Raw genomic sequence first — 25,043 nt, forward strand, 5'->3', positions numbered from 1 at the left:
ATGAAGAAATACATACTTGTTAACAGAAAAAAAAACTAAGTTTCTCTTAGTCCCTCTACAAACATTATACACAGTTTACACTGAGCCTCCTTAGAGAGATCACTAGTCCTGATAGAAAATCTTGGTCTCTTTGCATCTAGAGCCATTTTAATTGTATACAGACGTAAAGATGCATCTCGCTAATGAACACATTTTGTAAGCATAGCATGATTGGTTATATTTAAAAAACAGAAACCACTCTATGTAAAGATACTAAATCAAATCCTGAAGCTCCAGATTTGGAACACCTGAGATTTGGAGCAATATTTAAACATATATAAAGATTGAGCTTCTGTGATGAGTTGAACCAAAACTCCAGAAGGTCTCAGAACTGGTACAAAAAGAAGGAAAGCCACTGCTCAGACCCTTCAACACATGGAGTCAGATGTTTGGCTAACAAGATTCTTTAACCATCCCAAGACATAAGAAAGCATCTCCTTGCTAGGATTTACAACCCTCTTGAAAAGTAATTTACGAAATCACTTCATGTTTGTTTTTAGCTGAATCAAACTAAAAGCTGCACAGATGCGGAAAATTCTTTTGGCTACATCTTTCTATTCCTTACAGCATTCTTCCCTAAGTACATAGAATTTTCTGCTAATTAGCAATACAGGTTATAGCTTTTAAGGAATACAAAAATCCTTCCCTCTTTCTGTTTTTCCCCACACAGCATTCTTTCTTACACAATAATAACGCACAATACAGAAAAAGCCCAGGGCCCAAATGTGACAATTCGGTCACATTTTGTTTCACACTTTTTTCCCCATTTCTAGTGCTTACAACAGTACAGCACAGTATAACAGTCTACAGATATGTTGTACCAAACATTCAGTTCTCATCAGGAAGTCTAATGCACCAGTGACAGGAGATTAATCTGTTGCCACACAATTATACCAGTATAGTTACAACAATTATTTGCCCTGAAGATCTTGCTGAGCTTCACAAAGTAACTCGTTTCATATTAGATAGCTGACACAATAAAAAGACCAGGCAGCTTACTTGCTTTCCAAGTTCTGATCCTTTCAAGAAATCATCAACTGAAGCCCCCCTCCTTTTGACATGAGGAGAATCGTAGCCATCTTCTTCATCATCTGAGTTAGTGTACTGTGCTGCATTGCTCCTTTCACTAAAAACACTCCTCCTCTCCATCTATCAAACCAATAAAAAAAGGAAAATTGTAAAGATGACTCGATCTTGCAACCGATGGAGAAATGGCTAAAATAAGACATAGAAACTCAAGAGCACAAATTTTAATGTACTCATGGTTTAAAGCAATATTAGGAGGCTTCCTCCCCATTCTCCCCCAACCCCTTCCACAAGTATTTTCTGGAAACATTGCTGGTGTAGTTATGAAGCTTCTACTATTGTTCAAAGGCTGATCAATGCTCTGTATGGTTAAAGGCATATTTGCTGAAGATACAACAGAGTTCTAATATACAGCTTCTTCTCAAAACACTGATCTTCAGGTCTGGGAATTAATTAGATGTTCAGTAAGGCATATACTACACACACACACACACACAAAAAGATCATTGATGGAAAGTGGTACAATGAATAAAGTAAGCACCAAAAGCTGCAAGAAGAAGTTGGTCCTTACCCTATTGCTCTCTGCAACTCGCTGTGCAGCTTCTCTTGCCATGGCTTTTGCAACAGTATTTGGGACAGGTGTGCCTTGAGGTTGAGGGAGTATTCGGTTAGGCGATGGAGATCTTCTCCCCTGAAGCGAGCTGTGAAAGTTAGGGGCAGGTGGCTCGAGTGTGTGCCCATGAACAGGGGATGCTGAACGAGTCTGCTCCCATGACTCATCTATTTTTAAATGTGGACCTAAATGTTCTTCTTTGGTTTCTGGGGCTCCGGCACTTGCTAATGGCTTAGATTTGGGAGCAGTTCTGGGGTGAGGGGATGGAGGCACCAGTAGGTCAGATGGAATGGCAGCAACAGAAGAGTCCACTGATTCCCCTTGTGCAGAGAGTGTTCGAACAGTAACTTCCTTTGCTTCAAGATTTCTTAGTCTCACTAGCTCCACCAATGTGTTCTCTGCTGTTGGAAAGATCACCTCTGCCACCTGTGTGCACAAATAAGCAACATACTAGCATGAAGTTTTATTACCCTCCCAATTCAACCACACCAAAGAAGAGCCATCAAAGTTTTAACTCAGAGTGAAAATTAGGGCTCCACAACAATTAGCACCTGTTGCCTTAATTCCTTCCAACTCATTCATCCAAAAGCTGAAATGCATACAGAAAGGAATCTAATGATCATATAGCACAAACAAATGAACGAGTACTGCTGAAAAGCAAGAAAGCCTCGCACACATTGAAGTCCCATCACACATTTATTGACACCTTTGCCTGTCAGCAGAAATTCACCTAATGTAGATGGTACCTGCAATGCTGGAACTCACCCGTTGACCTTTCGCATAAACACCATAGCCTGTGACATTGGCACCGTGGGAGGTCCCTGTTGCTGTCAGGGCTGGTGGCTTCCAGGACACCTGTATGGTTGCTTGGGTGGACCCGGCCCGGACAGTAACATCTTGAGGTGGAGCTGGAGGACCTAAACAAAAATGTTAATAGACAAATGAGGGGGAAAATGCACCCAGAATGAAAAACGGCTGCAAGTGACTTTTTGGTATGTATCTTTGCACTGAATGCATGTGGCATTCACAGAAATGACTGGAATTCTGCTTCGCAACCATCAGTGCCTCCAAGTCAAGATCCACAGGTCAGAAGCACTGACACAAAGATGGATGCAAGGCAGAACTGGGACCTTCTCAATCAGCAATATGTTGGTGTAAAGACAACTGGATTCAACATCTTTTTATCTGCACTGATGAAAGAGATATATCTACTAAGCTTTTAAGGCAGTTACCATACATTAGAGAAATAGTACACCAAGTACAACCTTAATTAAAAGACATCATTCACCTACTATAAATAGCTCTACTTTGGACAGGAACCAAAGTAAAACATCATACACTTTATTAGTTCATGAATATTTCAGGCATCCTGTTCTGTTAATTTAACAGTCAAACACTGGGAAGTGTTTCATGATAAAGCATTTCAGAAGCAGGTTTCAGCAGCAGCCATCCCTAGGTAACAGCTGGGAGAATACAGACCTTAGTAGCCAAGAGTTTGCTTTTTCCATTGAACAAAGCACCTCCAATTTCTGTTCTTCTACTGAGACCGAAAGCTACAAATATTCTGTATGGTTTCACTGCTCCCAAACAGATCATCATACAAGTGTAAGTGTCAAACAAGCCTCATCCTCCAGACACACTGGCAAACCATCAGTGCATTTCAGTGGTTTGTTATCACTGCATTTCATCCTTCAGTATAGATTAAAATCCTTTATCAAAGATGGAAATAAAATTCTGGTCATGTTCAGGACACTACAGGCAGAACATGACATTTTTCCTTCTAACATGCCTTGCACCTAGTCTACTTTTAACTAACAAGACCGAAGCATGTAAAACTAACCTAACCCACCTTTTTCCCAATACAAGATTTTGATTTATGAGTCAGTTTCATCCTCCCTATTTTGCTGACAGCCTGAACTATCTATTCACTATTTATTCTTCAGTTTAAAGGAAGAAGGCATCTGATCTGTTCCAATATCTTGTCTCTGTCAGTGACATTCATCTGCCTTTGCAGGAGAAGACACCTTTCTTCTATTCTCTCAACAAACAACCCCCAGAGACTTTATTTCTACCTTTGGGGCCTGTAACAGAGATTGGTTTAATAAAATGCAATGCATCTCAACAGAGAACATGTCATTATTGCTTTAGCATGCTTCAGCAACTAGAGGGAGTAAAAGGCTCTTAAAGAGTTCAGCCTGAAAAAATCTCACTCGAAAGGCCTTTCCCAAATAACAAAGAAGTCAAACAAATTTAATTCACCACACAGCCAGAATCTTCACGAATAATAGTTGTTTCCTTCCAGTGCCGTCCATATGAATGAAAATAAATTAGTACCAGAACTAATATAACTAGACTAATGAAAAACAAGTGGAGATTATTCTGATAAAACACATTCTAGGACTCAATGATATTCTGCATGTCTTTCTTCAGTTTATCTCCCCAAAACGTACCCAGGAACAAGGGAGAGAGTAAGTAATCCAGGAGAGGGATGAGTCATAGATACCATTAAGCAATCTAATAGTCTACAGCCTGTTCATGAAAGTGACACTGATTACAGCATAAAGCTAAGGAGAGGCTAATTTATCTGGAATTTTCACAGAAACGTATCTGGAGAGTTTGGGATATGGAGAAAGATACCAAACCTGCTGGCAACGTAGAAAATTCCACAAAGGCTTCTTTTTTTTCTCGTTGTTCTAAGGGAAGCTGCCAGGGCATCTGATGGGGCTTTGCCATGACCTTCACCTTGTAGGCCATATTGGGTTTCAAATTAAAAAAGTGGTACTTGTAGCTAGCAGCTTTGACAATGTCAAACTCTTCTTCATTAAGAAAAATGACATGACTGTAATTACTGTTTGTAGGGAGCCAGGACAGCTCAGCAGAAATCTGGGTTATGTTGTCCACCTTAAGATTAGAGGGGGCTACTACGACGTCCTTCCCAACTAACAAAGTGCACTGCAGTTCATCTGAGTTACCCTTGTTTGTAATGCTCTGAATTGAGATTCGGTATGTACAAGTAGAAATGTTAAGCTTTTCTATAAGAGCTTTCGTTCTGCTTCCCAAGGCTATGTTCATCCGTACTTCCTTGTCAACCAGAACATTATAGCTGTTAATGGTTCCCCATCCGGGTGGCACTACTGGCGGCTCCCAGCCCACAATGACACTTTTGGCTAGTTGTTTAATAAGGGTGATTTTTCTAGGATAAGGCACAATGTCTTCTCCAATTTCATCAATGTTCACATCCAGAGTCCCTGCACCGTTGCTGATTACGCTAGAGTCTATGTGACTTGGTGGACTTATCTCCAGGATATCTCCTTCCAAAGTAGAACCCGAATGGTTGATGAAATTCTGATCCTGTTCGCTGCTTAACGTGCTCGATAAACGGGTCTCGTTGTCTTGAACAAAATCCACAAAATTCGAAGGGACTAGTCCTCTCTGTCCATCTAGAAGCTCCCCTGGGGAGAAAGAAAAATGTCACTGAAGTCCTTGAGGAGCATAGCTCTTGCATGGTAATGCCCTGCAGTAAGTGCATAAGATAGAGGTGAAAACTGTACGTGAACAGCATTTAGAGTCTGAGAAAGTAAAAGTTCAGCATAGCAAAAACCCAGAAGTGCCAGTAAGATTTCTTGTCACCTTAAATCTACCAAGCAGGAAAAGCTGTCAATATAAAATGTCTCATAATTAGCTATGCCTGCAAGGAGCGGGCTCTGTTGGTACAGAAAATCTGTTAATTAACATAATGACGATAGGGCTAATTTCAGCAACTGATTTGATAGTAGATGAAGGAGAGCACAGGGAGTGTGTTTGACAGTTGAAATGATTTAAATCTGCATCAATTAGCATGAATATACAGATTCAAAGAGCTACCTTCATAAAAGCCATCTTCATCCATATCTCCATACACATAAAGGTACTTTCCTGCCGTAAGAGGGAGCTCTGCTTCTGGATTTTCATTTGGTCCATCAAAAGGGTTATAGCTGCAATGAAGCACAGATGAAAAACATGCAAGTATATTTACAGCCCCCCATATAACTGGATACTAATGTGAAAAAGGTGTGCAGCTCTAAGGCTACCTTAGATGGTCATGCAGTCTTTTTTTTATTACCCTGCCCTAAATCTCCATTTTGAAAAAGGAATTAAGGAGATATCGCTTGGGAGGGCTCTTCCAGTCCTCATCTTCTCCTTGTTCTATATGACAGTCATTACACAAGTCAATAAACTTCAAGAAATGAGTTGAATACATACAAAAACAGTAAGCTCCAGCTAAAGAAAAATACTTGTAGATAAAACTTGATATAAAGTGTTTAAACATATACTCATCCCAGAGTAGAGCTGCAATTCTGTTACTTAACTGCTCAAAAAGTGCTCAAAGAAAGCAGAGACACAGACTGTTGATCCACCTGTCAAAACTTCACTGCTAAAAATATACTTGCATCTGGGTTTTGACCAGGAACAAGGATTGGCTCCAGCTAATGACTTTTGTTACCTATAACGTGCAATACAAAGATGGACTTTCCCAGAATATCTCTGCTTCGAGGTATTGGAATTCTGATCATTCTCCATCTGTAGAAGAAAAAGGAAAAAAAGAAAAAGATTTCTAAAAGTTTCATGCATCTTCCTCCTGAGAGATGAAAAAAATCAAAACAGTTAAAAAAAAATAATTAAAAAAAATCTGATATGAATTGAAATTGGTCAATTTTACCTAGAAGGGTTTAGAATCAGCATTATACAGTCTGGACGGAGTGAATACTGAAATACAACTTTCTGGTCTAAACAGGTCCCTGCTTGGTTGCCGGTATGGATGAAAAGTGTCCCAGAAAAATACTAAAGCAAGTCACTTTTCTTCATAATTAACTCTTAAGGGATGGGTTACCTTGCTAGGAAAACACAATACATAAATAGTGGTGCCAATGCACCACTTTCAGTGAAGTGGACAACAACAGCTATCAAATATTCTCCCCCATGTAGATTTGGGGGGCAACTTTTGAAGGGTATGTATTTGCTTGTGGATAAGCCTCAGATACATCTGTGGAATTCCAAGACTCTGAAAATCTCTGAAATTCCCACTGGTCACATGCACAATTTGTCCCAGAAAATATGAATTTTCATGTCTTTTCTTTTTAAACTTTGATGGATGATCCTGTGCCAGTCTCTGAAGAAGAGAGATCCTGGCCCCAGACCATGCATTTCCAGCAACAAATTGAAGAAGACTCACGTCTGAATCAAATCTGCATCTTGGGGTACCAGATCTTGACTTTGACAGGAATGTAGGTTTGACAGACAATTGTTCTGGTTTGTCTCCAGATATTTGAAGGGGACGTATAAACTCCGAAATTACACAACGACTTCCAGAAGGACTTTCATGACCTGGCAGTGAATGAAACACGTAAGAGAATAAATGATCGCTTTCAAAAGAAACACTGGTAACTAATAACAAGAAGGTTTTTGTTTGTTTCTTGTCCTGTATTTATCCCTGGATCTATGTGTGCTTGGCATCTGCATTTCCTGTCCAGTTCCGCCAAAAGCCTGAACAGCAATTATTTTGCTATAGAATGACAAGCTTCCCAGACATGTCACTAGGAACTACCACTGGAACCTCTTTATTACACTGAACCTCCAAAATATACAATCAGATTTCTTTATTATTATTATTATTATTATTATTATTATTATTATTATTCCTTAGTTCCTTAGTCCAATATGATTAATTTTCCCTGCAACACTGTCATTTATAGCAGGATAGCTTAAGCACATTGACCAAAGGGAAACATAAGTCGTCACATAGAAGATTAATTACAATCAGCCCTGCTTAGGGCAACCCCCTGGCTAGTAAAGGATACACTTCTGACTCTTGGAATCTTTCTCATATATATATACATATATATAACAGAAAAGTCATCCCCATTATGAAACCTTTAGCCAACTTAGCTCCTTCTGTTTGCTGTTAATGTGCTTGCCATACCAGCCTGCCAACGCCAAGCTTATAAGTCCAACTGTGCTTACTCATTCAAAGACAGCTACTGTTTGGTCTCAAGCCTCCTGGATTTTTCAGGCTTTGTTACTAAATTAGTTGTGCTACATACAGAGTGTGCAAAAAGATTCTTTGCACACATATAGCATGATGTCCATGACAGGAACACAGACTGCCAAGAAGAACTCCAGCAAAAGCAAGATATTAAAAAATCCTCAGTTTCCTTAATTTTTTTTTCCACCTGCACAGTAGGGCACATAAAATTTACCTTGAGTTCTTAGTAGACACTCTTATAGGGCAGGAAACAGTGCAATACTTCTTGATTACCTTAACTTTAAAATATTTTTTGGTTTGAAAATCCTGTCCCTGGAGACATCAACAGCTAATCCTGGTCTTAGTAAGGAAATTTCTACTAAATTCTTACAGTCATCAGATAATGTCCTTTAAATTCTCTATTTAATGCACTTTAATATCCACATGGCTGATTTGCAGCTCCAGAAAAGCCTACAGAGTCAAATGTAGCACAGCAGTGAGTCTAACAGCTAAAATTTTGCTTTTCAAAATCTAAGCTATACAAACTACAAAGTTACTGAAGTGAAATGAAAGGAGGATGTCACCTTGGTTCCTTTTGAGTTGGTTTCACAGTGAGCGTAGCACCCTTCACCAAAAATAAGCACTCATCTATAGTGGTAGGGAAATGATTTGTGATTTCTAGGCCCTAAGCTTAAGAATTTTTCTAGAAGCTTAGGAAGAAAAAATAACACTAATAAGAAAAGGCTATTTTGTCTCTGCAGTTCCTCTTTCTATCTGTTCTAAAACAATTTGGGGAGGATTTGTAGGCTATGGGAATTACCTGGCAATAGGAAAGTGTTTCATTGCATTAATAGTTGTACAAAATAATCTATCATGGGTGATACTAAGCTAAGTTTTAATTGTTTTTGTGTAGACTTCTCAGCTTCAATAACAACGTTAGATTGTTGTGCGGAGTCCAACACAATAATTTACATGCCAGTTCCTTTCAGGTGTCCTCAAGTAACCTCTTGCCCTGAAGTTTCTTATGAATAATGAATAGTTAACAAAGATGTGCAGTTAGGAGGAGTAGCTGCCTCTGGCAACAGCCAACGATGGCCTAGCAAGAAATCAAAACAGATCTGGCCAAAACACACTCTCTATTGAGCGTTCAATACAATGTATGTGTATATATATAATATATATATAATATATTTCTTTCTCCATGAATAATTAAATGCGAGAGCAGACCAACCCTTGTCCCAACACTGAAAAGGCTTTCCAACAAGGCACTTATATGGTGTTCTACTTTCAAAAGAAGTAGAAACTTCTTCGGACAGGTTTTTTACCACTACACCCAACAGTGATTAAAGAAAGTTTTGCTTCAAGCAGCACTTGAATGTAACTAGAATAATCTCAGTAAAGGTATAAGAAATACTCTGAAATTGAAACAAGTCACAAAACAGAATTAGGATCAAATTCTGTCTTCCATTTGTATAATCTAACTCTATTTACATAACTGAATGGCATCTTAAAACCCACAGGGCAGAACAGATCTGCAAATAAAATGCTCATCCTTACCTTTGCCTAAAGAAGTGGCTATTCCATTCATTAACTGGGACAGAGATTTACTGGGAGAACCAGAGATATCTGAGGATGTCAGTGAGTTGCTGCTCAGGAGATCAATCTTCCCTGCTTGCTGCCGGAACTTCTCTAGCTCTCTGGACAAGAGGTTGAATTGTTCACTTTGTGTCCGGCATTTTTCCTCTAGCTCTCGGACCTTGGCCTGCACAAGCAAGGCAAAACACAGACGTTTAAATGAGATCAGAGCTGGCTGTAATAGGGACCAATTTTCAGCAAGAACCAGGAATCCAGGATAGGCAAACTATGAGATAAATGCACCCACTGATTGTTGCTCCATTTTCTTTTATTCCCCCTAAGTTCTCACATTTTGAAGAAAACCTTTTAGCAGCTCTGCGGTATTGGGGTAAATACTTAATTCCCAGTTTCCAAAGTGGAAATTCCTCATCGTATTTTTTTCGGCAGTGCTAAGAACATCAGTGCCAAAAACACCTTCAAACACAACCTATAGCTTTGTGACCTTTGTATCCCTTTCCAATGTTCTTAAAATCTTTGGTATTTCTCTGAGGTTTGCCCATCCTCAGCTAATAAGGTGAATCATCCCGTATTGCTAAATAAACACTTATACGTTAAAAACCAACAAGAACAGCAAAAAAGTGTTTCATGCAGAATGTAGGATTAGCTACTGGCTGAATTCCCCTTCAAAAATACTGTTCCTTATGGTACGTGCCAAACCACACAGAAGTAATCCAGACACCAATCAAGAGGAGATTGTTTGCAAGCTTGTGAGAAGTACAAAAATATCACTGTGGGCAAACACTTCTGTTTTAATTTTGAGGCATCAGGAAGTAACAAAGCATAATTAAGGGTACGTTTCTGGGCTGACTTGTGAAATCTGCCTGCGTACAGTCTAAGAAATCTTGACATGGAAAAGGATGGCTAGGGTAAGTGAAAGGAATGATTCCTTGGCTGAGAGGAACAATAAAGGACTTGGGAATCCAGGGATTTAATTCTAATAAAGAGTGGCAAACACCTTTTATTTTATTTCACCCAAAGCTGTATATTTACTGCACCAACTGAATTAAAAATATATTAAAGTTTTCAATATAGTGCATTTAAATTCCAATCTGTGTCTATAAAGCAGCCTGCTTGCATACACCTGAAGAACTAAAACTCTCAATGAGATTACCCAGACAGATAAGAAGGAATATATTAATTAACACCTGTTGAGAAAGCTGAGGAACGAGCAAAATTCTTGAGAACATCATTTGTGAAGTCCTGTTTTCTTGTAGGGGAAAATATTTGGCCTGCACACTGGAAACATGCCAGAGAAAGACTGATGTTTGAGACACAGGGAGCACTCGTGTCTCCTGTGCTGTGACCCAAACACTGCAAGCAGACACAGTTCAACAGAGGCAGTAATAGGCTCCTTTTGTGGAAAGCTGATGCATTACATCCTAATCTTGCGCTTCATGATAAACAAATATCATATTCCTTCATTAAAATCCCCCTTTTAGCATATGCCTAGTTAAACAGCTGTGCTAACAAAGGAAGGCTGGATATTGATAAGATTCATTCAACTGTACTACAAGTTTCTTATTCTTGAAAGTGGAAGATTTTCTCAGGTCATATGAGAAGAAACGCACGTACTGCATAGGAATAAAACTACATATATTACATAACACCAATACAAGGGTCTTGAAACAACTGAGGGTAAACGAAATGTTCCCTACAGTCCCTGAAAGAACAGAAAAGCCCAAATTTCTCACTGAAGATTGTGCTTTGGCTTGTTCCTTTTTTGTAATAAATAGATTTCTACAGCCACAATTAATTGTGAGGACGCCATTTCTTTGCACTGATAAAAACACAAATGAATTTAATTATGCTAAAGGAGTCTCAGTGTATCTATCTGACTGATTATGAAACATAACAATAATATAGAGAGATATTGTGAGAGTTTTACACAAATATTAAATGCTTTGTTTGATTTTATAGTTTCACTGTGGTTTTCAGCAACCAAAATGTGAGCCTTTGCTACTTGTCACTTTGCTGCACGAATGATACATCTATGTGCAGCTTTAAAAGAACATCAAATGGACAATGCAGTAAAATGATCTGTGTTTTTAGATCCTCTGCTTTCCAAAGGAAAGTTTTAGAGCAAGTTATTCAGTTCTCTGAGATACATACTGACCTTCAGTGAGGTGCTTGGTTTACTGCTAATTAGCCCGACACTCTCCTGTAGAAAACTCATGTTCTTATATGTCACTGCAGAACTGCATTTGGATTCTTTATCATGGCACTGCCTGTGAAATCGATCTCAGTACACAGAAGTGCAATGTCTACCCGACCTAGACAAAACTGAACCCACCTACAGCAGCCTCTATATTAAAAGACAGACCTGACTGCAGACTATATTTAATGTACTTCACTTTGGACTTGGGAATTTTCTCTTAAAATACATGGTGAGAAACAGCTTAATATAAAACGAAGCAGACTTCATCTATTACAAGACAGATATTGTTTGCACAAGACGGATAAGATGATGACCAGCTTTCTAGTGGACGGTTTGAATTCAGACTAGTAAGTCATTCCGTAGCTTAACTATTTATGTAGAAGCAATGGCTTTCAGTAAGGGCCTTAATGAATCAACCCAAGGTGAAAACATAAAACTACCTTTGTACAAATTACAAAACAATCTGAATTCAAACAAAATCCACAGCCTGAAAGCTACAGTCTTGAATAAACTATCAAACCATTCTTAGTGGGCATGCTCATCAGAAGTTTATTTCAGAAACGGTGCCTTATTCCTCATTGAAACATACCATATTTGAAGAAAAAACGATCTGATTTTGATGATTTGGTATCAGGCTAATCAATGCCAAGCATGCTTGCATAACAATGGTTTTAGCACGCATCCCATGCAAGGTTAGACAGGACTATTGTATTCATTTTAAGGGGAAAGATGCAGGATTCAGCACAGGGAATGGAGAATATATGCCCTAAAATACCTGCATGCTGTCCAGGGTGTTCTGGATGAAGGGCAAAGCAATAAATTCCAAACAAGACACAGTAAAATAAGATATATGAAATAAAGAAATAAAGACAGTTCTGAACACTTTTGTTTTAGCATTTCAAAGTAAAATACATTGAAACAGGTAACAGGTATACAAACCAAACATGCATTAACGCGAATCACACTATAGAAGGGTTCAGAAATCAATATCAACTGCTGATCTTGAATTGCAAAAGGCAGATAAATAAACAAAATCAATGGGTTTAAGGCAACAAAAAGCAAAAGCTTAAGAAACCTTGATGGGGTTATGCAAATCAGAGTTTGCAAACAAATCAGCTAAATAGGAATTTTGTTTAGCTTGAGGGAGATAAATAATCACTTGCTTCCTTTGTTTCTACTTACATTTTCCTGCATCATATACTTTCCACCAGACATTAAATTATTATCTTATATTCTTAAAGGCAGAAATTTAATATATATGATAATAATGAAAGCATATGAGTAAAATCCTTCCCCTGGACATATAACTTTAAGTAACTAAACATTTTTTTAATGAGATTATTGATGTATCCAAACGATCTCCTCCAATTGTAAACACATTGACAGAATAACTACCATGAGAAGAAATCACTGAAAACAGATTTCTAAGTGAAAGACTGACAAATGCATTTGCTATACCTGGTCCATGGTACTGTATGTTCTTTAGGTTTGTAAGTTATGTTAAAAATTAATATGCATTTAATGCTTCTTCCTTTCCTCATGCAGAAAACTAGTTTGCTAGTTATCATAAGAATACCTATTATGTGTGAAAAAGTGAAGAAAAAAAAGGATAACAGGCAATGTTATTTACTTCTGTGTCCATATTTCATCACACTTTACCTTGTCCAAGTGCATCAAATGATATAATTGGAACTTAAAGAATCTGTTGAGTCTAGCTTTGAAAATCTAGGAAGGAATTATTTGCTGCAGGGACCTTTTTGCAGGAGTTCTGATTTCTGCTGTATGTACTACCTTACACAGCACTGTGGAACATCATGCATTTCTAAACAGCTGGGAAGGGAATACAAGAACACAAGGGCTGTTACTGTTTGCATACATCATTTTACCACATCTGTATGTACCATTACTTTAAATGTCCCAGTTTAAAAACTGTAAAAATTTCACTCTGGTTGAAGGCAGTCAAGTTTTACAAACCTTGCCCTATTCCAACTAAAACTGACATCAAAGTTCATGGTTTCTGAACGGGAGTAAGAATTTGCTCCTATTCTTCATGTCTTTTCTCTGCTAGAAACAACTATTTCTGTATCCTCAGGCACAGACCAGATTACCAGATTTTTCCTGAAGATAAATTTTCTGAAAGTACCCTGTGCTAAGAAAGCAATTTCTATGAGCAATTCCTAGCGACAGTACTAAGGTTTTAATGCATCGTTATGGACAATGTTGCCTTAATATATGCAGGCATTTAGTGCATTAAAATTTACTAATGCCTGCCACCTGAATAATCTCTCAAAGTTTAATTTGTTTAACAGTGTTTGCTTAATAAGTGATACAGTCACTGGTAAACTCCAGAAATATATTTCAGCACAGTTGGGAAATGCTAAGAAAGGCCACTGTGGGTGACACAAAGCAATAGGATTAGAGGCAGGATTAAAGAATCGAATCTTTCAGAACTGATGATACTATTATCGCCTTCAGAATGAAACCTCCACAACCACAAGAAACACAAAAGGTATCCTCTTACCTCTAGCAACTGAACTGCTCCTTCATGTTCCTTCTTAGCTTCAACCTGAGCCTTATTTATGCAAATTGAAAAAACAAACAAACAAACAAAAAACAATCAAAAAAACCAAAAAACAAAAGAAAAGTGAACAGAAAAATCAATTAGTCATGTCATAGACAGTATGTTCTAACCACAAAGAGTAGCATACCATATACTCAAATCCAAATCAATTTACTGTCTTGGAGGGCTGGCTAGGGCAATCTACTATAGCACTTTGGTTCTAAGCCACCAAGCTATCTGCCTTATTTTTGGAGACAGAATCTCAGTGAAACCTAATAGCATCAGTATTTATTTGGCCAAGACAAGCATACTCAACACACTGCAGGATCACAAGTATCTCTGAAACCCTCTAAAATAAACTGAACTGTTTCAGTAAATTCTGTATTTGAGGAGATTCAGAGTAGAATCTAATACACGTGCCGCAAAAAGATGACAAGAAAATTAAACTTGTTCTTTACACGCAGCACCATCCCACAAAACACTTAAAGACAACCATAAGAAAGGTTGCCCATAAATGGAAGTACAACATTTAGACTTCAACTGGCCCAAAGAAGAAAAGAGGGAGAAGCTGGTCAGGCCATAAAGTCACAACAAAAACCACATATTTAAACTATACTTCACAGTGACGTATGGTAATAAAACCTGTTCTGGCCCTGAACACACAGTCATACACACTTCCTGCACTACAGAGATGAATCTTATTGCTAGCACCTGATACAATAATGGCTCAGGGAGCATTAGTGAACATATGATAGCAGGTAATAGAAAGCCCGGTGTTATCCATCACAACAAGTTTAATAAAATCTACCCAGGATATGAGTTATTGATAAATGGTTAGGAAAGCTGTGTCAATAACTATCTCTCTTTTTCATCAGACTGTCTTATATTAAGGATTCTTGGAGAAGAAGACCATCTGATTCCCCTTCAACACAGAACTTGGATCAACAATATTACGTTCTTCCTATTAGGCTGATAATCTGAAGAGTCTGTACACACATAAAGAAGAGAATGGTTATTTATAATATCAAAATGTGGCTGCAAATGCATCAAGCTCTGCTAGTAATGTGCATTTTTTTAATGTCTAAAATTCTGCGATTCATCCCATCATGACTCTGATGGAGAGAATTTGAGCATGAAAAGGCTAAGACTAGCACATACACACACAATACACCAAAAAAAAAGGAAATGAGCAAAATCTCCAAATACCGCCATTAACAACAAAAAAAGCTACCCCTAAAAGCTCCCGTAACCCTTTCTTTGCTTTGAGAACAGTATATAGCATAAGTATCACAAGCAGATTTTCCTCAAGAGATATGATAGGTAGGATTTTCATTGCAGTTGCCACAGACTCTTATCATGAAAGGCAGTAATAACTTTAAAAGACATAACAGCAACTTAATCACATGAAGAATTAAGACATGTCAGTCTCAAAATGAGTGTGCAGAGACCTAGGATGAATGTTCAGGCGAATCATTTCTTAAACACCTCTATGTAGTGCATATATGAATTGTCAGGGTGGATTTTACAGCCAATCTGTAACGTAACAAGACCCTTGTAATATTCTGTTACTAGAATGTTAGAAAATGATAGCAAGAATAAATATTTGAACATTTATTTAATTTCAAAACTTCAAATGACTTTGGTAAAAGTGAAATTCAATACCATGTTTTTATGTATTATAATGAATATTGAGAAGATCCACTGTGATAAAATACATCTAACTGCAAACTAAAGAACAAGTGTAACAAGCAGGTACTTAAACAGCCATTTAGTTCATGGAGAATATCAACTGTAACGTGTAAGGACCCTGACGAGGAGTTACATTAATCTAATACAGTGGGGAAAAGTAGTGTGATTCACCAGTGACTAGAAGAGGAAATCAAAGAAATCCTAAGTCAGTGTCAGTGAGAATGATTAACTGTTCCAGTTAATCAAACCGACAAGGGAACGGTAAATTCTCTGCATTTCAATTACCACAAAATTAAAAGGCTGTACAAAAATATTCCCAAGCTTGATATAAAGGCAAGCAAGATGGGCTCCGATTTTGAGGTGAAAACAGGACTAGCTATGTAGCTGTGGATTTAGTTTCTTTAAACCAAGAGACTTTTGTGAGTGTGCTTTGTCACTGTAATTTGCTGTTGCATCTTGCTTTCATTTCCTTCACTTACCTTCTGCAGGAGTTCAATTTCCTGCTGTTTGGCGTTGAGGACAGCCAAGGCTTGCTCATGCTCCAACTCCAGCTGTTGCCGCCGTTCAGCAGCCTCTCGCATATGCTGTTTCAAAGAAAGGAATACAAAACTATCAGGAGATTCAACATACCTTAGACAAACATACTGCCAGGAATGCAGATGGTCAAAACTCAACATAAAAACATTCTGCTATCACTTTTAGACAAAAAGGAATCTGAAAAGAATCTTAGCTTGCTCAGTACCCAGATGAATACGGTCACTGCTAAACTCAGGTATTCTGACAGCAATCTCTTCTAGGAGATCTGACTGTCACTGCCAGCACTGTGGCCTCTATGATGCCTAAGTGAACAGAAGCCTTTTTATCCATCAGTTACATTTTTTATGTGACGTTTTAACCTAAGTAAAGCTCAGAAAAACAAACAGCTTGACAATTCCCTAACTGCCTCATTATCTTGAGTTTGTTTCTGTCTTCCAAATGATGTCCCCCCCCCAAAATAGCTTACTTTTGCTATTCTCCGCTCACTAATTTTAGTAAATTACACAGAGCCCAAACAAAAACAGATTTAGAAAAAATAAAATGATTTCACAGCGCTTAAAAAATAGTTTTAAGAACAGTTACTGCTAATGATTCAAAGCGGTTTGAGGCACAGTTCTTGGGAAGCTGAACAATGTCAAGGCACCCTTTGTAGATAGAAATCTTTTTCATTACAGGTTAATATCATTCTCTCAACAGCACTGTAACAAACACCCTGTTTTTATAATAAATGGGCGTTAAGAAAGATCACTATAGATTCTGTTATCTTTTCTGGCGAAACGGGTATTACAGACTTTTATTTTCTAAATTACATATTCTAACACTCTGTTCTGAGACACAATGCCTTATCTGCAGCACCATGAGCTATTACACAGAACCTCTTACAATATGTACTTAGAAATATATGGTGGCAGTTGTCTAGAACAGGCCAAAATATCTTTTTGTGTACCAGGGAAAACTGCATACAGCATATTGGTAACTTTTTAGGAGCTGTTAATTCTCCGCTACATCTAAACCACAAAGAAGGACAGCACTGAGAGGCTGTAAGCATTTCTAACTGGGCTTATTATTTAGAGTGTATTTAATAATAACCAAAAATGATGGTTCAATTCTTCTCTCAACTAAACAAACAGCCTGTTTTGCTAACTAGCATCACTCAATCTTTAAATTAGCACGAAGCTACATTTACTGAGCTCAGCAGCTTCCATTAAATCTCATGTAAAACTTAACATTGATGTGACTCATATTCAAGAAATGATAAGGCAGTCAAGACATTTTCCCACTACTAATCTATAAAAGCTTTAAATACCCCAAGAAAAGTCTCAATTCAAGATCTAGTAGTGGATTTGGTACAGTATGTTTCAGTATTTTTAATTCTTACTATTTTTACAAATGCTACTAGAGAACATTTATAAACGTTTGGAAAGATCAATAAATAATTAATGCAGTGACCATACAGCAAATCTACAAAGTGTAACGAAGAAACAGATTGTGATACATGATCTGTGATTCACCCCCACTTTTAATTTCTGTTTCCTAAAATAAGAACGCAATGATCTACAGTTTACAGATTTTAAGGCCATTTGGTCAACTACACTAACCCAGAAGTCTCTCACAGTGCTTTAGTACTACTGTGATCTACTTAATACATAAAGCAGCAAGGATCTCTTCACCCCAGCATCTGTCCCTTCACTGGCACAGCAATTAAATCTCCCCCAAACCAGAAGACATTCCTTCTCCTCCCACTCTGCTCACAAATTGGTTCTGTCTGCAATCTATTTTGCACTTCTTATCTCCCATCAGCTGGTGCCATTTCCTCTCCCAAGTCTGAGGGGAATAAGTTATGGGAATAGGCTGCAAAGACTAACCACTACAATATCAGCAAGTAGGAAGTCCTGAGCTGCTGAATTCTTTCTTCTTCTTCCTTCAAGACTGGTTTGCATGATCACATTACCATCAGCTTGAGTAGGTGGTGGCAATCCATTTGCCCTCGTAACTGATTTCATTTGTGAGGAAGGTCAGACATGTAAATTTGCACTTCCCTTGTTACAACCTTCCTAGGAGTCATAATAATGTTATTCTAACATCAGAAAGCAAATCCATATCTAGAGGAGTACAGAAAAATACAGTAAGGTCTTCATATTTCAAATAGTCCTCTGTCCTTCAATGAAATTGAGATTGAACCTTTACAGAGTATCTTTCAGATCAAAGACAGGAATCCTGCTACGTCGCAGAGAATGAACTGATGACACCATGGACGTTTCAGTTTTCATTAAAACTTGTGCTAGACATTTGTCTAGTATAAAACATTTCTGAAATGGCTCTTGAGGACCCCACTAAAACAGTTCTTGCTTTTCCAGCTTCCTTATGGGCAGCAGGGAGATGGAGATGTGACAATGAATAGCCCCTCCTAGCTCCAGCCCACTCACTTCTCACACTGTACTACCTACAGCTGCAACCAAAGCAAAGTAACTAATTATGTCTTACAGCAGATTCTCACACTTCCAAATTGTGCAAGTAACCAATGTTAAAACAAGCTCAAATAGCTTTTAAGTGCTAGAGTTTTGTTCTGAGACAGAACTCATACATGATTGTTGAATAGGGAGCAAATTTAATTTTCATCCAAGTACTTTTCTTCAAAAAGGACTTCTCATCTGTGCTTGCAGATGGATGGGCACAATTACAGTGACATGAAAGGGAAAAGCTGGCTGTACACATTGGAAAATCAGAACTCTTCTGTGTCAGAGGCACAGAAGATTCCCATAAGTTAGCTAATTCAGCAGTTTTTCATCTTTCCTTTTCAGCTTTGTTGATATATCCAGAGATAATAGAAAGCATAACTATACTTCTCTTCTGACAGGAAAACTAGACTAAGTATTTCTCAAAACTTAACACGGGAAATATTAATATGAGGAAAAACTTATATGGGAATATTAAACAAGCTATATTAGTACTGCACTGTTGGATTTCACAGTATTATACATACCTTTAGGACCTGCTCTAAGTTCTCCAGCTTGGCTTGGAGCTGGTGTTTTCCCTTTACAGCCAAATCTCGTTCTTTGGTTACTCTGATAAGGGCTTCTCTAAGATGGTCATAGTCTGACTTCACCTACAACAATAAATACGTGATTAATTCTTGAATACCCCTCAATATCAGAAAAAACATTTCTGTATATGAAAATGAAAAAGGGAAGAAGTTCAAAGGAAAAAGGAAAGAAGTAAAAAAGGTAGATGGAAGGGGATGTTCTGTGAGGAAATTACATGCACCCCAAATAGGTGTATGTCAGAAAGACATTTTCTTTCAAGGAGGTCTAAAATCTGGCAACCAAATCGTGGCTATGCATAGAGATCTCAAGTTAAATAAACACATGCATTATACAGTAAATACAATAGATGACAATCAAAACAATTCTTATATAGAAATGGACTGAGCTTTCAGTACCTGTTTTCCTATTTGGTTTATTTGGTGCTAACTTAACCATTTCAATTTGACTAGCTCCTTGTTTGTAGCATGTTATAGACCATCAGCAATATCAACTATTTCAGAAACACACGCAGAAAGCAAGAAAATAAAACAATGAGCTACTTTATTCCACCACGGAAAAGGCTTTTCTTGAATTCACAACAGATGATAGTCTGATTTATAGGAAATAACATAAACATGAACATGATTTTATACGCTATACTGATGCGTAATGCTAGGATTCTTACATAGCTCATACCATATCAAGAATACCAATTTTATGTTAAAAAGAAAAAGTCATCCATAATAAGTATCTTGATAAAATGTTCGCATTCTATTACATAAATACTGTTCTTCCCTCTCTGCAATGTTAATAGAAGGTAAGAAAGCAAAAGAAAAAGCCAAAATATTTTCAAGGAACAATGTTCCAAGAAGTTTTCCTTTTTTAACTGCAACACAAAGTGTAGAAGCATGAACAATGCTTGCAGGATTACTGAATAAGGACAGGCAAAGCAGTATGAAGAATTGGGATAATGCTTAGGCTTGCTTTAATCTAGGTGCAGCTCATCTGTATTTCTAGCTTCAGTTAGAAGTGACAAGTTCTTTTTACAATTTAATTACTGTAATTTCATTTTCCTTAAGAACCAAAGGCAATAAGCAATCTCTGACATGGATCTCTCTGAGATGTTTTCTAAAGCAATGTTTTGGAAACTGATTCAGCCTATTTGCCTTCTGGCTACAGTTTGTTAATTTGCAAATTTCACCACGGACCAAACAATCTAAATGGTTGCAGCCAGACCTCATATTTGTCTTTGTAAGAGGGCACTTTGGAGTGCAGTGGACTAGAAAAAAAGGAAGAAGAAAAAGAAACAAATCATGTTTTCCACAAGAACTGATGCAATTATCGTCAAACTCAGGATTTATTTTTTTTTTCCCCCATGCACAGATTTTTCTTTACTTCCCTTCCTTCCCTGTCTTTATAACTATGGAAACTATTCAACAACTGATTTTCATAATCTATTAACTTCCTGCATCCTTTGTATTCCATTTCATTGCTCAGATCAGTCAATATACACTGTTGAAGAATTATGGAGTGGAAAAAAGAAGCAATGAAGTATCACCATCAGTAATGCAAGCTTGTTAATGTCTGATCCTCAGTTCATTTACTGAGAATGAATGAAGTACAATATTTTGGAAATGCTTCAGGAAAATATTTCTCAGGCTTTAATTTTCTCTGCCTCTGTAAAACTTGATGCTGGTTTCCTTTGTAAAGAATTTCCTAAATCTTAATAATCCTTGCAGTCTGAATAATTCTGGGGAGCAGGTAAGCACTGGCAGCATTCTATGTAATATATAATATACGTTTTTCCCTTTTGCCAGGAAAGGGTCTATAGGAACTTATAGTATATGCATGAACTTGAATTACACAGAGCACATCAAAACATCAATGCTTCCAGTTGACCTAAATTGAGTGCCATCATAAACAGTTCTAGTTTCATGACAGGAACTTAGGGAACATTTTGATCTGTGATGTTTCTCTGTTCGGCGCATCAACAAATTCATTTTTCATCCCACAACTTCCCACATACTAAACGTGTCTTCATTAGCGTCAGTTAGGAAGGCCAGAGTACTGCTCAAGTATATTTCACTTACTGAACTCTTAAAAGGCAAAACTACTTTCAGAGACCAGGATAACAGACTGCTGGTTTATTTTGTTACATCAGCGAATAATTCCACCAGCCAATTGGTGAAAGAAATTGTGTGAGAAATGATAGTTCTCTTTTACTGACACGTCAGGCTGAAAAATGACCTCTGCCACTCACAAATTCATTGTGTTGTACATAAATCACAAATGCTGAGCTACGACTACTGCGTCTGAATACAGAAACGCACCTCCTGCTCTAGACCTTCTTAATATGTCTATTTTTCATACCACTGATGTTGTTTAGGAAAAAAAAAAGTGATTTAGAAACTACCATGAAAACTGTATGGCATCAGGTATCATAGAAATCAGTTCCAAACAGATAATGTCTCTTCTTTTTATGTAAAAACAGTAATCCATACATATTCACTTGAATAAAGAAACAAGTCAAAGCCTGGTGCCGCAGCACTTCTAGGGATACAAACCTTTTCACAAGTACTCTATTCCAGAAGTGTGACTTTCTTCCTCTCTTATGCAGAGCAACAACACAAAACTGCATAAATTAAGTAAAGTTTTGTTCTTATTTGGTGCATTTAAAAGTGGCACAGCTCATACCTTCTCCTTGCTAGAGCTGAATTTCAACAATTACATTGTGCATAAATGAGCAGTTGTTATATCTGTGCTACACAGCAGAATGCATAAACATTCTCCCAGCTCCAGTTGCTTGGATAAAGTTGGCCTGCTTTTCAGGTCAGCTCTCAAGAGGGAAAAGAACAAACTAGGTTTTCCCCTTCAGGGCTGAGCCCTAACTATTAGACGTCTGCACCGATCTCAACATTCATGTGTGTTTAATTTCATACTTTCTTAATAGTAAAAAGTAATATAAACCATCCTCACTCTCATTTTATGTATGGAGGAAGGAGAGAAAAAAAGGAAGCAAAAAAGCAGTTCCTTAGAGAACTCGTTAGGCAGGCAGGAACAAACAAGGTTTGTTACCACCCAAAGGTATGCCACAAAATTCTTCATATCTTGCATATTTTTAACACTGTTGAAAGCGAGAGGGCATACTTATAGAAAGCCTTTGATCCTGCAGAGGTTGGGATATAAAAATCAGTAGCACTGAGTTTTTGTAACATGCCCTGCAGAGTATTTTACAAACATTCATAGTATGATAAATCCTGACACTGTAATGGTGAACTAACTTTATTATTAACTTAGAAGCTAATGTGACTAAGGCTTATGCTACACCTTCATATTTTAAATTGTTTTCACTAGGTTTTTCAGTGTGTCTCAAGCTCTCCAGTAAGAAACAAATGTTACCTATAACAAAGTATTATTAACCACATAAGTCATCACTTTCTGATAGTAAGAGAGCTAATCTTCTTAGTGTCACCAATGCATTAAGCCTTCACTGCATTAATGCTGCATGCTATTTCTATGTCAGCTAGAATATAACACTGCCTATGCAAGTCTTTATGTGACTTGTGAACCAAACAGTAAGGGTGATGTGTAAACAACAATAAAAAGAAGAGAAAAACATAAAGGAGATGAAGAAATTACAGATAGATGGATGAATAAAATTGACTAATTCTATGATCCACATCTTCCACTGAATATAACATACTGTCACACTGCATTTGTATATAAAAATAATATCCTCACCAACTAAAAATTTCCAGTCTGCTTTGATACTGGGTGCTATGGAGAAAACTGAGTACATGCACAGCCATCTCTAAATCTCACTATTTTGCTTTGTCTTACAACTAAGTCAGACCTCCTTTGGTTTGGAAATACAGCACTAGGCTGCCCTGTGACACGTGTCAGAGATGTCAAAGGACGCAGCTACCACCATTTTGCAAGGTTTGGGGATGGGCTTTCATCAGCGTCTGCATGAGTTACAGCTCTTCTGATGTGAATGAGGTTGCTGAGCAACTCACTTAAGCCCTGTAGAAATCCCAGATTGGAGTTTTATTTTTAGCTAAATGTGGCCTTGTAAAGTGGCTGGTTCATGATGCTTCTTCCACTGAATACATATGTGATGAGGTAAGGCACATCAGCCCGTGCTACTTAAGCCATGCAGGATTTGCCACAGATAAAAATCACAGTAGTCAGGAAGATCGTTTGTCCCCAAACAGGCAAAAAAAAAGAAACAAGAAAAAGAAAAGCTTACTATGAAAGCAGGACCTAGAATAGCTGAGACATGGGCTTATGCCATATGTCATGCTACAGGGAAAATAACAGCTGATAACAGGATTTGTGAAATTTACTGCTGGACAATGAATGGCATTTCAGCATTTTATTATTGAGAAATGAAAAAAAGTACAAGGGAAAAACGCAGAAAGGAAGGAAAATACACTGCCAGTGAGTCAGCCTTTCTGTCAGCATCCTCTGGAAAAATTAGAGGGTTTTTTTTCAACTAAATCTCATCAAAATTACTTTAAAAATCATCTTTTTTTCCAAAGCCTAACACCTCTTTGTGATATTAAGAAAAGATGCATCAGGAATAATGCATCTCTGTACCATCTACCAGTGTGTCTTTTTCATACATTTGTTTGTCAGATACACAAGTAACTTATTTTTTATTAAAATACTTTGTCTTTTCTAAGAGGAAATAAAAATTAGAGGTGACTACACAATCCATTTTTATCCACTTTGCAGATTGGTTACAGTAACAAATTAATGTGTGAGTTCTGTGCTTAGGATTGGTACCTGGTCATGTTGCAGGGCTTTGTGTGACACATTTGCATACTGAAGGCTCAGGCGATTCTTTTCTTGCACAGCATCCTTCAGTTCATTTTTCTAAAACACAAGAAAAGAGTGTGTGTTATAGACCATTTATCTCCATTACAGTACATCCTATTAAGTTCTTAAGGAAGCAATGTTTTTGCATTATTTGGTATTAACATACCATTAAGTGTAGCACCAGGCATAAAGCCAATGGCACTGAAGGTGCAGTTGCAGAAGATTAGCTTACAATTACAGTTGGCTCTATCATAAAACCACATGTTTTCAGTAGATGATCTGATTAAAGATGTGCAGACAAACAGATGACCTGACATCACAAGCCTGGTGCAGATAAATATATATATTAACAAAAAAAGAATCTAACTCCCTGCAGATGCAGCAAGGAGCTCAAACTTTGTTACCTTACTGAGAGCAGGGAAGAAAGCCTGCTCCCAGAGTAAAGTAATATCCTCAAGCTCAGCTCTTCAGAAGGCATTCCAAGGGCAAAAAGCAACAACTGGAATGTGTACTCATGTACATGTCTATAATCATATATGTCACAAGATTTAAGATAGCTGTTTCTATTGGTAGTATGTCTGTTTATAATAAATGCATATATACAAGTTTAAATTCAATCATTTTTAGATTCCAGGTAGAACACTTACACACTAGCATGGCAGGCAAATCCAAAATGCGGACAGAAGGCAACTGTCTTAACATGAAGATATAAACTCCAGCCCGCAGGTGGGAAGCTACTCTCTTGACTAAACACTACTGAACTAAACCAAGACATCCAATCACAGAATTTTCAGTCTCCCAGTTGCAGTCACACCCATCATCTCACACCTAAGGATATCAGCAATTAAAATTTCTCAAGTTCTGCTAAATCTGTTGTTTAGGATGCAATTAAAAAGTGACAGTCAGATCCTGAGACGCTAGACAGTTCTGAGGGACAAACTGAC

At 37.6% G+C, this 25,043-nt stretch overlaps 1 protein-coding gene across 32 annotated transcripts in view; it reads right to left on the reverse strand.

Moving 5' to 3' along the window:
• RIMBP2 (RIMS binding protein 2) overlaps positions 1 to 25,043 on the reverse strand; it is an 84,210-nt gene that overhangs the window by 20,830 nt on the left and 38,337 nt on the right. For 21 of the 32 annotated variants that reach the window (XR_011905460.1, XM_072351547.1, XM_072351552.1 and 18 more), the window contains 13 exons: positions 24,067 to 24,156; positions 19,239 to 19,361; positions 16,198 to 16,302; positions 13,991 to 14,041; positions 12,245 to 12,265; positions 9,237 to 9,441; positions 6,891 to 7,042; positions 6,162 to 6,238; positions 5,543 to 5,652; positions 4,321 to 5,130; positions 2,444 to 2,595; positions 1,637 to 2,104; positions 1,039 to 1,188 (listed from right to left, as the gene is read on the reverse strand). Coding sequence is in view for 31 of the 32 variants with exons in the window: in XM_072351547.1 (XP_072207648.1) it covers positions 1,039 to 1,188; positions 1,637 to 2,104; positions 2,444 to 2,595; positions 4,321 to 5,130; positions 5,543 to 5,652; positions 6,162 to 6,238; positions 6,891 to 7,042; positions 9,237 to 9,441; positions 12,245 to 12,265; positions 13,991 to 14,041; positions 16,198 to 16,299 (2,298 nt within the window). In the remaining variant the exon portion in view is untranslated. The remainder of the gene's footprint in view (positions 1 to 1,038; positions 1,189 to 1,636; positions 2,105 to 2,443; positions 2,596 to 4,320; positions 5,131 to 5,542; positions 5,653 to 6,161; positions 6,239 to 6,890; positions 7,043 to 9,236; positions 9,442 to 12,244; positions 12,266 to 13,990; positions 14,042 to 16,197; positions 16,303 to 19,238; positions 19,362 to 24,066; positions 24,157 to 25,043) is intronic. The other 11 variants (XM_072351544.1, XM_072351556.1, XM_072351562.1 and 8 more) reach the window with 1 other exon arrangement.

The sequence above is a fragment of the Excalfactoria chinensis genome, chromosome 16 (assembly GCF_039878825.1).
Source record: "Excalfactoria chinensis isolate bCotChi1 chromosome 16, bCotChi1.hap2, whole genome shotgun sequence".
NCBI classification, from domain to species: Eukaryota; Metazoa; Chordata; class Aves; order Galliformes; family Phasianidae; genus Excalfactoria; species Excalfactoria chinensis.